At 46.9% G+C, this 16,543-nt stretch overlaps 1 protein-coding gene across 1 annotated transcript in view; it reads left to right on the top strand.

Moving 5' to 3' along the window:
• Nucleotides 1-16,543, top strand: part of shank2a (SH3 and multiple ankyrin repeat domains 2a) — a gene marked incomplete at its 5' end in the record, with an annotated part of 314,465 nt that overhangs the window by 58,375 nt on the left and 239,547 nt on the right. The window contains 3 exon segments of the mRNA XM_080730420.1: nt 816-924; nt 9,474-9,625; nt 14,145-14,312. Coding sequence (XP_080586546.1) covers nt 816-924; nt 9,474-9,625; nt 14,145-14,312 — 429 coding nt within the window.

Genomic DNA, 16,543 nt, shown 5'->3' with positions numbered 1-16,543 from the left:
TTTTATTTTGTTGACGAAATTGTCAATATATTTAGTCTTAGTTTAAGTCACCACAGCTTAGTTTTTGTCAATGAAAAAAACACAGATCGACAAACATTTTTCGTCATAGTTTTAGTCGACCAAATCAACACTGTTTCACATTCACAGAACAGCTCTGCTTCTCTTGTCCTCTGACAGCTTTCATCCACAGGTCCCCCCCTCCCCTCCTCCTCTCTTCCATGACCTCCCACGCTCCCTGTGACTGTCTCTGACCTCTGACCTCTGCTGACACTGCGTCCAAATGCCACTTTCTTTTTTTTTTTTTTTTTTTTTTTTATCCCACGATTTTGTAACCCATTTTTTCACCCAGTTAGCCTGGTCTCTGCTCTCCCTCTGCCGCGCCTGGGGAGACAACGGACTGACCTCATGCTTCCTTCTATGCATGAGGAGTCCAAGTTGTTTCTTTTTAGCTGACAGGGGGGATTTCCCCGGTTTGGACGTCTAGCGCGTGGAAGGAACACGTTATTCCAACCAGTTCCTTTCCCCTCCATCAGGCGCCCCGGCTGGCCAGGGGGAGGCAGTATAGAGACCAGGATTACTGCATGTTTTTGTGAGGGTATCAACCCTAGGAGACACGGGGAGAACATGCAAACTCCACACAGAAAGGCCCTTTTGCCAACCCCACCTAGGGTGTGGGCACTGATGACGCGGAGGGAGAAACACGTCCCCAGTGCCCACAGCGTCCCCCGGCGGGAATCGAACCCAGGACCTTCTAGCTGTGAGGCGAAGCGCTAACCACTGCGCCCCCTGATTGCTCTCTCTCTCTCTCTCTCCAGGCCAACCTCAGGAAGTTCATGGATTTCATCCAACACGGTCAGGTAGAGAAGATCAGCAAGATGTTGGAGCGAGGCCTGGACCCCAACTACCATGACCCTGATACTGGAGGTAACCTTTGACCCATTTAGGCCTAGAATTATTGAATGCTTTAACCAGTGAAAAATAGCAGATATACAAGCTCACAGCGCGGCACCGAGTGCCGCGCTGCGAGCTTGTAGATCTGCTATTTTTGAAAAAGTCGTGAAAATGTGTGCAAATCTTTGAATATATGTATTTTCAAAGCGAACGTCTGTAACTCAAATTTTGCTTCTGGGTGGTCCCTGGAACTACAGGTTTGGAGCTCCATCCCTACTCATGGGGGAACAGGTGCACCGTTGCTTCAGTCTGTACCAAACTGGGCACAAGCAGTGTTTATTTAAAGAGGAGGTGCCTCAACACCTCCTCTTTAAATAAACACTCAGTGTTTATTTAAAGAGGAGTACTTTTTCTGTGTTTCATGTGTCTATGGAGTTAAGATTCCTCTAGTAGACCACCAGGGGTGGTTATAATATTCAAATAAGTTACTTGCGCAAACAGAGTGTGCAAGTACTGTAATGGGCTGGGTATGTAGAGTATGTAGGTGACTGGGGCCGGTCCATTCCCCTAATGGGCTGGGTATGTAGAGTATGTAGGTGACTGGGGCCGGTCCATTCCCCTAATGGGCTGGGTATGTAGAGTATGTAGGTGACTGGGGCCGGTCCATTCCCCTAATGGGCTGGGTATGTAGAGTACGTAGGTGACTGGGGCCGGTCCATTCCCCTAATGGGCTGGGTATGTAGAGTATGTAGGTGACTGGGGCCGGTCCATTCCCCTAATGGGCTGGGTATGTAGAGTATGTAGGTGACTGGGGCCGGTCCATTCCCCTAATGGGCTGGGTATGTAGAGTATGTAGGTGACTGGGGCCGGTCCATTCCCCTAATGGGCTGGGTATGTAGAGTATGTAGGTGACTGGGGCCGGTCCATTCCCCTAATGGGCTGGGTATGTAGAGTATGTAGGTGACTGGGGCCGGTCCATTCCCCTAATGGGCTGGGTATGTAGAGTATGTAGGTGACTGGGGCCGGTCCATTCCCCTAATGGGCTGGGTATGTAGAGTATGTAGGTGACTGGGGCCGGTCCATTCCCCTAATGGGCTGGGTATGTAGAGTATGTAGGTGACTGGGGCCGGTCCATTCCCCTAATGGGCTGGGTATGTAGAGTATGTAGGTGACTGGGGCCGGTCCATTCCCCTAATGGGCTGGGTATGTAGAGTATGTAGGTGACTGGGGCCGGTCCATTCCCCTAATGGGCTGGGTATGTAGAGTACGTAGGTGACTGGGGCCGGTCCATTTCCCTAATGGGCTGGGTATGTAGAGTATGTAGGTGACTGGGGCCGGTCCATTCCCCTAATGGGCTGGGTATGTAGAGTATGTAGGTGACTGGGGCCGGTCCATTCCCCTAATGGGCTGGGTATGTAGAGTATGTAGGTGACTGGGGCCGGTCCATTCCCCTAATGGGCTGGGTATGTAGAGTATGTAGGTGACTGGGGCCGGTCCATTCCCCTAATGGGCTGGGTATGTAGAGTATGTAGGTGACTGGGGCCGGTCCATTCCCCTAATGGGCTGGGTATGTAGAGTATGTAGGTGACTGGGGCCGGTCCATTCCCCTAATGGGCTGGGTATGTAGAGTACGTAGGTGACTGGGACCGGTCCATTCCCCTAATGGGCTGGGTATGTAGAGTATGTAGGTGACTGGGGCCGGTCCATTCCCCTAATGGGCTGGGTATGTAGAGTATGTAGGTGACTGGGGCCGGTCCATTCCCCTAATGGGCTGGGTATGTAGAGTATGTAGGTGACTGGGGCCGGTCCATTCCCCTAATGGGCTGGGTATGTAGAGTATGTAGGTGACTGGGGCCGGTCCATTCCCCTAATGGGCTGGGTATGTAGAGTATGTAGGTGACTGGGGCCGGTCCATTCCCCTAATGGGCTGGGTATGTAGAGTATGTAGGTGACTGGGGCCGGTCCATTCCCCTAATGGGCTGGGTATGTAGAGTATGTAGGTGACTGGGGCCGGTCCATTCCCCTAATGGGCTGGGTATGTAGAGTATGTAGGTGACTGGGGCCGGTCCATTCCCCTAATGGGCTGGGTATGTAGAGTATGTAGGTGACTGGGGCCGGTCCATTCCCCTAATGGGCTGGGTATGTAGAGTACGTAGGTGACTGGGGCCGGTCCATTCCCCTAATGGGCTGGGTATGTAGAGTATGTAGGTGACTGGGGCCGGTCCATTCCCCTAATGGGCTGGGTATGTAGAGTATGTAGGTGACTGGGGCCGGTCCATTCCCCTAATGGGCTGGGTATGTAGAGTATGTAGGTGACTGGGGCCGGTCCATTCCCCTAATGGGCTGGGTATGTAGAGTATGTAGGTGACTGGGGCCGGTCCATTCCCCTAATGGGCTGGGTATGTAGAGTATGTAGGTGACTGGGGCCGGTCCATTCCCCTAATGGGCTGGGTATGTAGAGTATGTAGGTGACTGGGGCCGGTCCATTCCCCTAATGGGCTGGGTATGTAGAGTACGTAGGTGACTGGGGCCGGTCCATTCCCCTAATGGGCTGGGTATGTAGAGTATGTAGGTGACTGGGGCCGGTCCATTCCCCTAATGGGCTGGGTATGTAGAGTATGTAGGTGACTGGGGCCGGTCCATTCCCCTAATGGGCTGGGTATGTAGAGTATGTAGGTGACTGGGGCCGGTCCATTCCCCTAATGGGCTGGGTATGTAGAGTATGTAGGTGACTGGGGCCGGTCCATTCCCCTAATGGGCTGGGTATGTAGAGTATGTAGGTGACTGGGGCCGGTCCATTCCCCTAATGGGCTGGGTATGTAGAGTATGTAGGTGACTGGGGCCGGTCCATTCCCCTAATGGGCTGGGTATGTAGAGTATGTAGGTGACTGGGGCCGGTCCATTCCCCTAATGGGCTGGGTATGTAGAGTATGTAGGTGACTGGGGCCGGTCCATTCTCCTAATGGGCTGGGTATGTAGAGTATGTAGGTGACTGGGGCCGGTCCATTCCCCTAATGGGCTGGGTATGTAGAGTATGTAGGTGACTGGGGCCGGTCCATTCCCCTAATGGGCTGGGTATGTAGAGTACGTAGGTGACTGGGGCCGGTCCATTCCCCTAATGGGCTGGGTATGTAGAGTACGTAGGTGACTGGGGCCGGTCCATTCCCCTAATGGGCTGGGTATGTAGAGTATGTAGGTGACTGGGGCCGGTCCATTCCCCTAATGGGCTGGGTATGTAGAGTATGTAGGTGACTGGGGCCGGTCCATTCCCCTAATGGGCTGGGTATGTAGAGTATGTAGGTGACTGGGGCCGGTCCATTCCCCTAATGGGCTGGGTATGTAGAGTATGTAGGTGACTGGGGCCGGTCCATTCCCCTAATGGGCTGGGTATGTAGAGTATGTAGGTGACTGGGGCCGGTCCATTCCCCTAATGGGCTGGGTATGTAGAGTATGTAGGTGACTGGGGCCGGTCCATTCCCCTAATGGGCTGGGTATGTAGAGTATGTAGGTGACTGGGGCCGGTCCATTCCCCTAATGGGCTGGGTATGTAGAGTATGTAGGTGACTGGGGCCGGTCCATTCCCCTAATGGGCTGGGTATGTAGAGTGTGTAGGTGACTGGGGCCGGTCCATTCCCCTAATGGGCTGGGTATGTAGAGTGTGTAGGTGACTGGGGCCGGTCCATTCCCCTAATGGGCTGGGTATGTAGAGTGTGTAGGTGACTGGGGCCGGTCCATTCCCCTAATGGGCTGGGTATGTAGAGTGTGTAGGTGACTGGGGCCGGTCCATTCCCCTAATGGGCTGGGTATGTAGAGTGTGTAGGTGACTGGGGCCGGTCCATTCCCCTAATGGGCTGGGTATGTAGAGTATGTAGGTGACTGGGGCCGGTCCATTCCCCTAATGGGCTGGGTATGTAGAGTATGTAGGTGACTGGGGCCGGTCCATTCCCCTAATGGGCTGGGTATGTAGAGTATGTAGGTGACTGGGGCCGGTCCATTCCCCTAATGGGCTGGGTATGTAGAGTATGTAGGTGACTGGGGCCGGTCCATTCCCCTAATGGGCTGGGTATGTAGAGTATGTAGGTGACTGGGGCCGGTCCATTCCCCTAATGGGCTGGGTATGTAGAGTATGTAGGTGACTGGGGCCGGTCCATTCCCCTAATGGGCTGGGTATGTAGAGTATGTAGGTGACTGGGGCCGGTCCATTCCCCTAATGGGCTGGGTATGTAGAGTATGTAGGTGACTGGGGCCGGTCCATTCCCCTAATGGGCTGGGTATGTAGAGTATGTAGGTGACTGGGGCCGGTCCATTCCCCTAATGGGCTGGGTATGTAGAGTATGTAGGTGACTGGGGCCGGTCCATTCCCCTAATGGGCTGGGTATGTAGAGTATGTAGGTGACTGGGGCCGGTCCATTCCCCTAATGGGCTGGGTATGTAGAGTATGTAGGTGACTGGGGCCGGTCCATTCCCCTAATGGGCTGGGTATGTAGAGTATGTAGGTGACTGGGGCCGGTTCATTCCCCGCCGGTCCAGGCTGGCCAGTAACCAAAAAAAAAAAGTCCAATCTTTGAGTAGCAGGGATCTCTCTAGGCCAGGGCTTTTAAGCCGTGACATCATTTTGTAGTCAGACCTCCAAGCGATTTATTGTCAATAATTGTCCCTCGCTATTTCAACAGATCCGAGACAAAAATAATGACTAAAGTATAATTCTACCACTTTCCTGTCAACAAGAAAGAGAAGACAAATTAGTAAATAGTACAAATAGTACAAATATTCACGGGCGCTGGGGCCTTTTGGCCCCAAAAGTTCTCCTCTGCCTACAAAATGATGTCAGACTTAAGAGCCCCAAGTAGCAGCAGCCCACAGAGACATCACATTGGCCCCTAGGCTTGTCTATCATCTGAATACCGGCCCACTACTCCCTAGCTTCCTTGACTACTCCTGGATGGTCTACAAACAACATCATTAGACTCTCTTTATACCAGAAAAACTATGAGACATAAATCACAGTGACCGCTCATCGGTTAGTATTTGGGGGCCGGGCCTCGGAAGGCGAAAAGATCTGGTGCGCAACAGGGCCTCTCCAACTCCTTTTCACAGGCTGAATCAGGGGCCCAGCACGTCCCTGGGGAAGCCAAACAAAAATATAGTTTACTCTTATGTACCTGTACAAAACAATAAAGTATAACCCTGAACCTAGTAGTAGTTTATTTGATCATACAAAAAATACAATTACAAATGTATTCATTTCATTTCACATGAATAGAGTGTTTAACACTACAGCAGTGTTAAACTCTCTGCTTCAGATGGGGAAATTGACTTTTTGGTTGGCGCTCTGACTCGACTGGTGCGGTGTCACTTTAGATCAACATGTATTCATTGGAGGATGGATCTGAGGAGGCTGAGATACCAGATACACTGAAGAAGGCTGATAGCCGAAACGTTGTTGTTTCTCATCCATGTAGTAATAAAGAAAGAAAACAATAACTCTTGCCACTGTGTGCAATCCATCCTCCAATGAATACATCAGATGGGGAAATCAACATGGAGGCGGTGGGTTTCTGAGTGTGTGTTTGAAGCATGGGGAGGGTGCAGGGGGCTGCAGCCAGATGGGGCAAGGCTATTTTGGGGTCCTTGGCGTGGAGGAGCCCGGGGACCCCCTGCAGAGAGGAGTCCCAGCAGTGGAGCAGAGAGCATAACGTCTCTATTGGTCTATAATCTCTGCTTCATATCTCACTATAAAACCACCTGCTGAGATGAGAGCCAGAGAGGCTGTTTATCCTCTGTCTGTTCTTTAACACTTTCACAGCCTGCCCAGAATTCTCCTTTTGCACAAAGTAGTGCATTGCAAGATAGAGGGCGCCAGATCCCTCTGAGTCACACCCTACCACTACTTCCTGTTCATCCACAGAGCATTGATTCTAGTCGTTTTCTCCATTAGATTTCTTTTCACTTTTTTCAACTTTTATTACTTGGGATGGTAAAAAGATGAGGCAGACAAATAAAATGAAGCGATCAAAAGCACTTCCGGTTCATGCGTAGAGAAGAATGATGCTATCGGTTAGACCGAAGGTTAGACAGAGAAGGGGTGCCGATGTTTTTTTTTTTTTGTTTTTTTTTTATCATTATCATTTATTTCGTTTTTAATGACCTAGTACAGTAAATTACGGTCCGGCTAATTTGAGTACTAAAGAAGTACAGTTTAATCCGGTTTTAATATTAAGTGGCTGAGAAAGACTTAACCTATGAGTGATTTACAGCTCAGAGTGCTGGCAGTGGTTGTTCTGCTCTCCTGCATAGTCGGAGAACAGTAGGGGTGTAACGATACATTTTAACAGTGATTTGATACACATCACGATACATGGTTGACGATACGATACATGGACGATATTAGTTCATTCATAACGATACGATACGATACGATTCAATGATTTAAAATCGATATAGTAACTATTTAGCACACATTTATTGATAGACCAGTGTAGCTATATGGAAAGGAAAAGTAATTAAACCCCTCCTTTTCATTTTTCATGCACAAGTAGGTAGTATCGATACAATCGATTCTTTGCACTGCCAATTCAAACAATACAATTTGATTTTAGCTGTATTCATTTCGATATACTTTTTCGATTTTTTTAAGTTAAAAAACAATATTTCGATGCAGTTACTATATTGTTACACCCCTAGTGACAAACCGCCAACCTGAAAGTTTCCAGAATGCATTGAAGTCTATGAGGAGTAAAGTGACAATGATCCATGTGACCAGCACTGTTTCTGACCCCGCCATGGCAGAACTCTGTCATTAGACCACTCTGCTTAACTCATTTAACGGCTTTACAAATCGAACTGCTGTTCGATTTGTAAAGCTTTTGTAAAGCTTTTTTCCATCGTGCACAATCATGCACGGATCATGTACCACGCGTGTGAACGCTGGTCACCGAAAATTGGTTATTCATGGGTTGCATTTGTAGTCCTAAACCGGCCATATTGAGGACCAACACAGGTGTTCAATTTGTCTGATTGGCATAGAACTAATCTTCTTCGTTAATCAAAACACCTGTGTGGTCCTCAAAATGGCTGGTGTAGGACTACAAATGCAACCCATGAATTTGTCCTGTTTTTGTATTCAGTCCGGACTGGAAACACTTTTTTGGGACTCTTAGAAACCCATATTTGTCTTTATTTATTTTTATATATCGTTTTTAATCAAATCTAATTAATAAAAACTCAGGGAACTCGGGCCGTGGTGGCCTCTAACAACTTGTGAAACTCAAGATAGGGAAGTAAAAGCTAAATGTGTCCCTGTGTTCCCAGAGACCAGTGTTATACAGCTAAATGTGTCCCTGTGTTCCCAGAGACCACTGTTACACAGCTAAATGTGTCCCTGTGTTTCCAGAGACCACTGTTACACAGCTAAATGTGTCCCTGTGTTTCCAGAGACCACTGTTACACAGCTAAATGTGTCCCTGTGTTTCCAGAGACCAGTGTTACACAGCTAAATGTGTCCTGTCTCCCCCAGAGACCAGTGTTACACAGCTAAATGTGTCCTGTCTCCCCCAGAGACCAGTGTTATACAGCTAAATGTGTCCTGTCTCCCCCAGAGACCAGTGTTACACAGCTAAATGTGTCCTGTCTCCCCCAGAGACCAGTGTTACACAGCTAAATGTGTCCTGTCTCCCCCAGAGACCAGTTTTATACAGCTAAATGTGTCCCTGTGTTCCCAGAGACCACTGTTACACAGCTAAATGTGTCCCTGTGTTTCCAGAGACGACTGTTACACAGCTAAATGTGTCCCTGTGTTTCCAGAGACCAGTGTTACACAGCTAAATGTGTCCTGTCTCCCCCAGAGACCAGTGTTACACAGCTAAATGTGTCCTGTCTCCCCCAGAGACCAGTGTTATACAGCTAAATGTGTCCTGTCTCCCCCAGAGACCAGTGTTACACAGCTAAATGTGTCCTGTCTCCCCCAGAGACCAGTGTTACACAGCTAAATGTGTCCCGTCTCCCTCAGAGACCAGTGTTACACAGCTAAATGTGTCCCGTCTCCCTCAGAGACCAGTGTTACACAGCTAAATGTGTCCCGTCTCCCTCAGAGACCAGTGTTACACAGCTAAATGTGTCCCGTCTCCCTCAGAGACCAGTGTTACACAGCTAAATGTGTCCTGTCTCCCTCAGAGACCACTGTTACACAGCTAAATGTGTCCTGTCTCCCCCAGAGACCAGTGTTACACAGCTAAATGTGTCCTGTCTCCCCCAGAGACCAGTGTTACACAGCTAAATGTGTCCTGTCTCCCCCAGAGACCAGTGTTACACAGCTAAATGTGTCCTGTCTCCCTCAGAGACCAGTGTTACACAGCTAAATGTGTCCTGTCTCCCCCAGAGACCATTGTTACACAGCTAAATGTGTCCTGTCTCCCCCAGAGACCAGTGTTACACAGCTAAATGTGTCCTGTCTCCCCCAGAGACCAGTGTTACACAGCTAAATGTGTCCTGTCTCCCCCAGAGACCAGTGTTACACAGCTAAATGTGTCCTGTCTCCCCCAGAGACCACTGTTACACAGCTAAATGTGTCCTGTCTCCCCCAGAGACCCCCCTGACCTTCGCGGCCCACCTGGACAACGTTGCAGACCTCATCAAGGTCCTGAGGAACGGAGGAGCTCACCTGGACTTCAGGGCCCGGGACGGGATGACCGCCCTGCACAAAGCAGCACGGTCCAAGAACCTCAGCACCCTCATGGTAGGATGATAATAATAATAATAATAACTTGCATTTATATGGCGCCTTTCATAAACCCAAGGCGCTTTACAAAAACTCTATACAAACAACTAAACAAAAACTAAGTGCCATAAGCCTGAGTGAATAGGTGTCTTTTCAATGCAGCCTTAAAAGAGTCCAGTGTTGGAGCATGGCAAATGTCCAATGGTAGAGAGTTCCACAGGGTGGGGGCTGCCACACTGAAGGCTCTGTCACCTAAGGTTGGCCTGTTTGCACCGGGGACAGAGAGGAGGTCCAAGTCTGCAGACCGCAGAGTCCCTGACAGAGTAGGTTTGTCATGGAGGAGGTCTGAGAGGTAATGTCAGGGCCAGGGCGTTTTGACACTTGTAGGTGAGAAGGAGGAGTTTGTAATTGATGCGGTATTTAACTGGAAGCCAGTGCAGTGCGATAAGAACCTCAGCACTCTGATGGTAGGACGACAGCAGTGTTGTTTTTGACAGCAAATTTTGGTTTAGCTTTAGTCTTTTTAATAAAATGTAATTTAGTTTTATTCATAATTTTAGTCACCTGAAAGGTTTTTGTTTTAGTCTAGTTTTAGTCGACTAAATATCACAAGATTTTAGGCGACTAAATCTACAGTTGGTTTAATCAACTGAGATGCATTTTTTGCAGGCCTTGATGGCATCGTAATGACCGATTTTACACTTGGTTGTGTGCTGAAAATAGCCGATCTACAAGCTCACATCGCGTCGCAGCGCGACGCGTTGTGAGCTTGGAGATCGGCTATTTTCAGCACGAAACACCGGAGAGCAACCAAACATAAAATGACTCTCTCCTCCACTTGTCCCTCCCCAACATTTTAGTCTAGTTTTTATTTTGTTGACAAAATTGTCAATATATTTAGTCTTAGTTTTAGTCATCACAGCTTAGTTTTTATTTAGTTTTCGTCAGTGAAAAAAAACGCAGTCTACAAAAAAATTTCGTCATAGTTTTAGTTGACGAAATCAACACTGGACGATAAAAACCTCAGCACACTGATGGTACGATAAGAGAGTGGTTCTCAACCTGTGGGTCGGGACCCCCAGGGGGATCCTCATATTGTTTGGGAAGGTCCCCAGTTGATTAACTTAATGTGCAACATTGTTTTCTCACTCAACAGTAAACAAACCAACATAAAGTTTAAGTGTATAGAGGGTATCTGCACATTTCTAAAGTGACAATTTAAGGACTTTTTAATACCTCTAAAATGACAATTTGTCAAATATTAGAGTCAGAAATTGTGAAAATAGCAGATCTACATGCTCACAACGCCCCACAATGTTTCCACAGACGCACCGAGTGCCACGCTGCAAGCTTTTAGATCTGCTATTGTTTTTTTAAATCGTGAACATTAAATGTGCAAGTCTTTGAATATTTTGACCCGATTCTGTACAAATATCTTCTAAATCCTTTTTCTAGATCTGTGGTTCTCAAACCTTTTCATGTCAAGGACCCCCAAATGACATGTGATTTGCCGTGCACCCCCTCTCAAAATATGTTGTATATCTGCTATTTTTCAATAGTTAAAAATGAAATAATTCTAACCCTACATGGGTTAATGTTTCTACATGGGTTAATGTTTCTACAGACTGTGTTAGGGCTGGGAGCGTTGTCAGACTACTACTAGTAAGACACCTCAGGGTGACATGCGACGGCGCCAATTCTTGGCTATTTCGCCAGTGATGTATATGGGACCAGTTACTCATATATGGAGACCCCTTCATGATAGTTATGTTATGTCAAAACATGCCCATATATGGACATTACCAAATATGGGCATTCCCATATATGTCCTTAACTCATCTGGTGCCGATCCCGAACTAGTTCCCCAATGTTCACCCGATGTTCGGCGCCGCTTCCGATGAGTACACGAGTGTGCCGATCCCGAAGTAGTTCGGCTTTATTTAATTAAATGAATAAAATGATAAGAGGCCTTCTGAAGCCTGGCTTGATTTTTGTAGCTACTAGCCGAAAGCTAACAACGTTCCGGCCGGCCGTAATTTGCGAACGCAATCGCCAATCTCCGCCTAATCCAATGAAAGACCGCATCTTTAAAGGCTTATATCTCTTTTTTGTGTTTTAGGGAAGCGGCGCGAGGTTTATTTACGGCAAAATCGCCCAAAAATGATCTTTTAGATGACAAAATGGGAATAGCCATTCTGTTAGCATCTTCATCCGGGACATTTCCATGCCGTGCATGAACGTGAGCACGTCAGGTCCTGGAAGCTGAAGTCCTGGAAGCTAAAGCCCTCGCCTATGAGAGATGCGCTGGCATTCTTTGGCCCCTAGAGGGCGCTGGCACTCAAAGAGTTAATATTGATAACATAATATCTATCTATAAATGCGAGAAGTCTCTGCGTGTCTGTCTGTCTGTAATCCGCGTATCTCGAGAACCGTTTGTCCCACCGGCTTCAGATTCGGCACGCGCGTTCCCCGCCGCGGCACGGAGTGCAGTGCCGGGTCTCGACCCGACCCGACGCGCGGTTTTCCCGAACCGGCGCGAAACGTTCGGAATCTCCTTATGCGGGGTTGATTGTTGACATCAGGCTGTTCCGGAGGAAATCGGCGAAAGCTCTGACTCATTGTGACATCACTTCATAAAAGGCTCTGACATCACGTACGCCACATGAGTCAACAAAAAATCTCTGTGAGTGTGTATGTATGTATGTAATCCGCGTATCTCGAGAACCGTTCGTCCCACGGGCACGCGCGTTCTCCATATATGGGCGTTCGTCCCACAGGCACGCGCGTTCTCCATATATGGGCATAAAATGAATGCCCCCATATATGGGCATAAAATGGATTGCAGACAGACAGATACAGATATCTCCATATATGGACATAAATGGACAGAGGCAAACAGATGGTCAAAGATCTCCATATATGGGCATAAAATGGACGCAGACAGACAGATACAGATATCTCCATATATGGGCATAAATGGACACAGGCAAACAGATGTTCAAAACGGGTCCTATGACAACAGGTATAATGAGGTTTGCATTAAAGGGGGAACCGGCACTGTGTCTGCAACACAGTTGGAGGCACAGACAGATACTCCATATATGGGCATAAAATGGACCCAGAACTATAACTGCAGTGATCTCCATATATGGACATAAAATGGACGCCGACAGACAGACAGACAGATACAGATATCTCCATATATGGGCATAAATGGACACAGGCAGACAGATGGTCAAAACGGGTCCTATGAAAACAGGTATAATGGGGTTTGCATTAAAGGGCGGGGCATTCATTCCCTATTTACATTGTTCCGAGTTGGCCAGGTCGCCGACTAGACGCTGGGCCGCCCGAGCTTCTAGTCCTTAATAATGTCCTTAATATTGACAATATAGGAATCTCCATATATGGGCATGAAACGTACGTAAGTAATGCCAATCAGGGCCTTGGTAAGTTAAAGCCTTGGTTTGATGCCTTTGGATCTCCATGTATGGGCATGAGGGGGTACCCTAACATTCTCATTTTCGGCTTGGGATTTATGGATTTATCAGGAATCTCCATGTATGGGCATAAAAGTTTTTTTTTTCTTTTTCTAGGAATGACCATATATTTATACCCTGAGATATCTTGTAGCTTGTCTGACTGTCAGTACAGGAAGTGATGTCACGTGACATCCTTTTTATGCCCATATATGAGTCATTCTGAACCACATCACTGTGACTCACTGACATCACGTGACATCACATCCTGTACAGACAGACAGACAGACAGACAGACAGACAGACAGACAGACAGACAGACAGACAGACAGACAGACAGACAGACAGACAGACAGACAGACAGACAGACAGACAAGCTACAAGGTTTTTCAGGGTATAATGCGACCTTCGGTCGCAATACATTGAACATATAATGTTTTCCAGACTCTGTTAGAGTTGGGAGCCTCTGCAGACAGCTGTGGGCTCACCTCTCTGTACCACAGTGTGGTGTTAATGTTATGTTATGTTAATATTACAGTATGTTAAGGTTATGTTAATGTTATGTTAATATTACAGTATGTTAATGTTATGTTAATGTTTCTCCAGACTCTGTTAGAGTTGGGAGCCTCAGCAGACTACAAGGACAGCCATGGCCTGACCTCTCTGTATCACTGTGTGATGTTAATGTTATGTTATGTTAATATTACAGTAATGTTATGTTAATGTTATGTTATGTTAATATTACAGTAATGTTATATTAATGTTATGTTAATGTTTTACAGACTCTGTTAGAGTTGGGAGCCTCAGCAGACTACAAGGACAGCCATGGCCTGACCTCTCTGTATCACAGTGTGATGTTAATGTTATGTTATGTTAATATTACAGTAATGTTATGTTAATGTTATGTTAATGTTTTACAGACTCTGTTAGAGCTAGGAGCCTCAGCAGACTACAAGGACAGCCGTGGTCTGACCTCTCTCTACCACAGTGTGATGTTAATGTTATGTTATGTTAATATTACAGTAATGTTATGTTAATGTTATGTTAATGTTTTACAGACTCTGTTAGAGCTAGGAGCCTCAGCAGACTACAAGGACAGCCGTGGTCTGACCTCTCTCTACCACAGTGTGATGGTGGGAGGAGACCCAGGCTGCTGTGAGCTGCTGCTGCATCACCACGCTACAGTGTGCTGCCAGGATGAGAACGGCTGGCACGAAGTACACCAGGTACGAGGTTCACCACACACGCACACACACACACACACGCACACGCACACACACACACACACACACACACGCACACGCACACGCACACACACACACACACACACACACACACACACACACACACACACACACATACACACACACACGCGCGCGCGCACTCTGCGAGGCGTTGTGTGCTTGTAGATTGGTGGTTGGAGACAGTATGGAGAACCCTTGAGTATTTCCTACTACATCTCGGATCCAAATATTGTACTTTTAGTCCACTACATTTATTTGAACACTTTAGTTACTGGTTACTTTGCAGATATAAATTTTAATATTATAAAATATACGTAAACCTATTTAGGTCTATTTTACACCGTGGCTATTTGAAAATAGCAGATCTACAAGCTCACAACGTGTCGCATCGTGACGCGGTGTGCTCTGCTATTTTCAAACATTGTGTACATTAAGTTCATATTGATGCCAACACTTTCATACTTTTACTCCAGAACATTTTGAATTCCGGACTTTTACTTGTAACAAAGTGCACGCACGCACGCACGCACGCACGCACGCACACACACACACACACACGCACACACGCACACACACACACACACACACACACTCACACGCACACACACACACACACACACACACACACACACACGCGCACACACACACGCACGCGCGCACGCACACACACACACACACACACACACACACAGAGCGTGTTGTTGGCAGTAGGCAGCAGGTTGTGTTGGCAGCGGTTGCCAGTTGCAGATAAATCCATCCTGATCCTGTGTGTCCAGTTCATCTGTAGACATGCAGCATCTGTTCTGTTTGGAAGGAAAACTGTGTGTTTGACCTTCTCTTCTGGAGGTCCAAGATTTGTACTTTCTGGCCAGCAGGGATGGAAGAAGTTTATCAATTAACACATTAAATGCCCACGTGGTGCCCACGCGCCAATCTCTTTGATGTTTACGTGTGCCCATCGACGCGTTCGACGCGTTGTACAGTAAACTATACTGTACTGTAGCTACTGTACTTGGCTACCGTGGTGATGAAACAAACTCCATTTCCCAAAATCAGTGCAAAATCACGTGACCAGGAAGTGCTGTCTGCCTTGTTGACTTCCCTGTTAAGCGGCTGCGCAAAAACGCAGTTTTCTCCGGATTCTTTTCCTTTTTTTCTTTTCTTTTTTTCAAAACGGCGGCCTCTTCTACCGGCCGTAACACAAACGCTGCCTGTGGCTTAGAATTGATAAAAAACGGTCCTGACTGAAAGAAAAGATTTTCGCGAAATAAACAGGACATGCTTGGATTACATTTACACTTACTTTTCTCGCCAGTACTTCGAAGGTAGGTAAAATGGCGGGTTGCCATGGGCACCAGCAAATTAAATGTTGAATAATTCTGGGCATCCGATGTGTTAAAGGAGTATAGTCAACTTGTTCTTGAAAAACTGACGCTAAAATAAAAATAATGTTTCGAAAATGTTTTATGAAAAAATAAGCTTCATACATGTGTTTCTATTCAAAAATGACCACAAAAAGCGTAAAATAATGATAAAATAATCGTTTTGGCCGTTGTCAGGATGACTTTGTTTACATTCCTTATCAATCCATTGAAGAGGAATGTAAACAAAGTCAGTCTGACAACGGCCAAAATGGTTATTTTATCATTATGTTACGCTTTTTGTGGTCATTTTTGAATAGAAACACATATATGAAGCTTCTAAAATATTTTCATTTTTTTTTATTTTAGCGTCCGTTTTTCAAGAAAAAGTTGACTATAGCTCCTTTAAGTATTAGAGATGGACTTTGACTCTTGACGAAGGCGGTCGCATCGCTCTGCAGCTCCTACAAGCTCAAGGCCACTTGTGGTGAAAATACACTGCAAAGCCCCGCTAAATGAGAACATGACAAAACAGGACATCGAAGACGGGGACGTGCTGGGCCCCTGATTCAGCCCGGGAAAAAGAGTTGTAGAAGCCCCCATTGTGTGACATAGAGAGAGATCTCTCTCTATGGGGCTCTTAAGTCTGACATCATTCTGTAGGCAGAGGAGAACTTTTGGGGCCAAAAGGCCCCAGCGCCCATGAATCTTTTTACTATTTTTACTATTTACTAATTTGTCTTTTCTTTCTTGTTGACAGGAAAGTGGTAGAATTATACTTTAGTCGTTATTTTTGTCTCGGATCTGTTGAAATAGCGAGGGACACATATTGACAATAAATCTGCTTGGAGA

Source organism: Nannobrachium achirus (assembly GCF_963921795.1).
Source record: "Nannobrachium achirus genome assembly, chromosome: 7".
NCBI classification, from domain to species: domain Eukaryota; kingdom Metazoa; phylum Chordata; class Actinopteri; order Myctophiformes; family Myctophidae; genus Nannobrachium; species Nannobrachium achirus.
The sequence above is the reverse complement of the archived record's forward strand: the minus strand, read 5'-3'. Positions and strand labels throughout refer to the sequence as shown.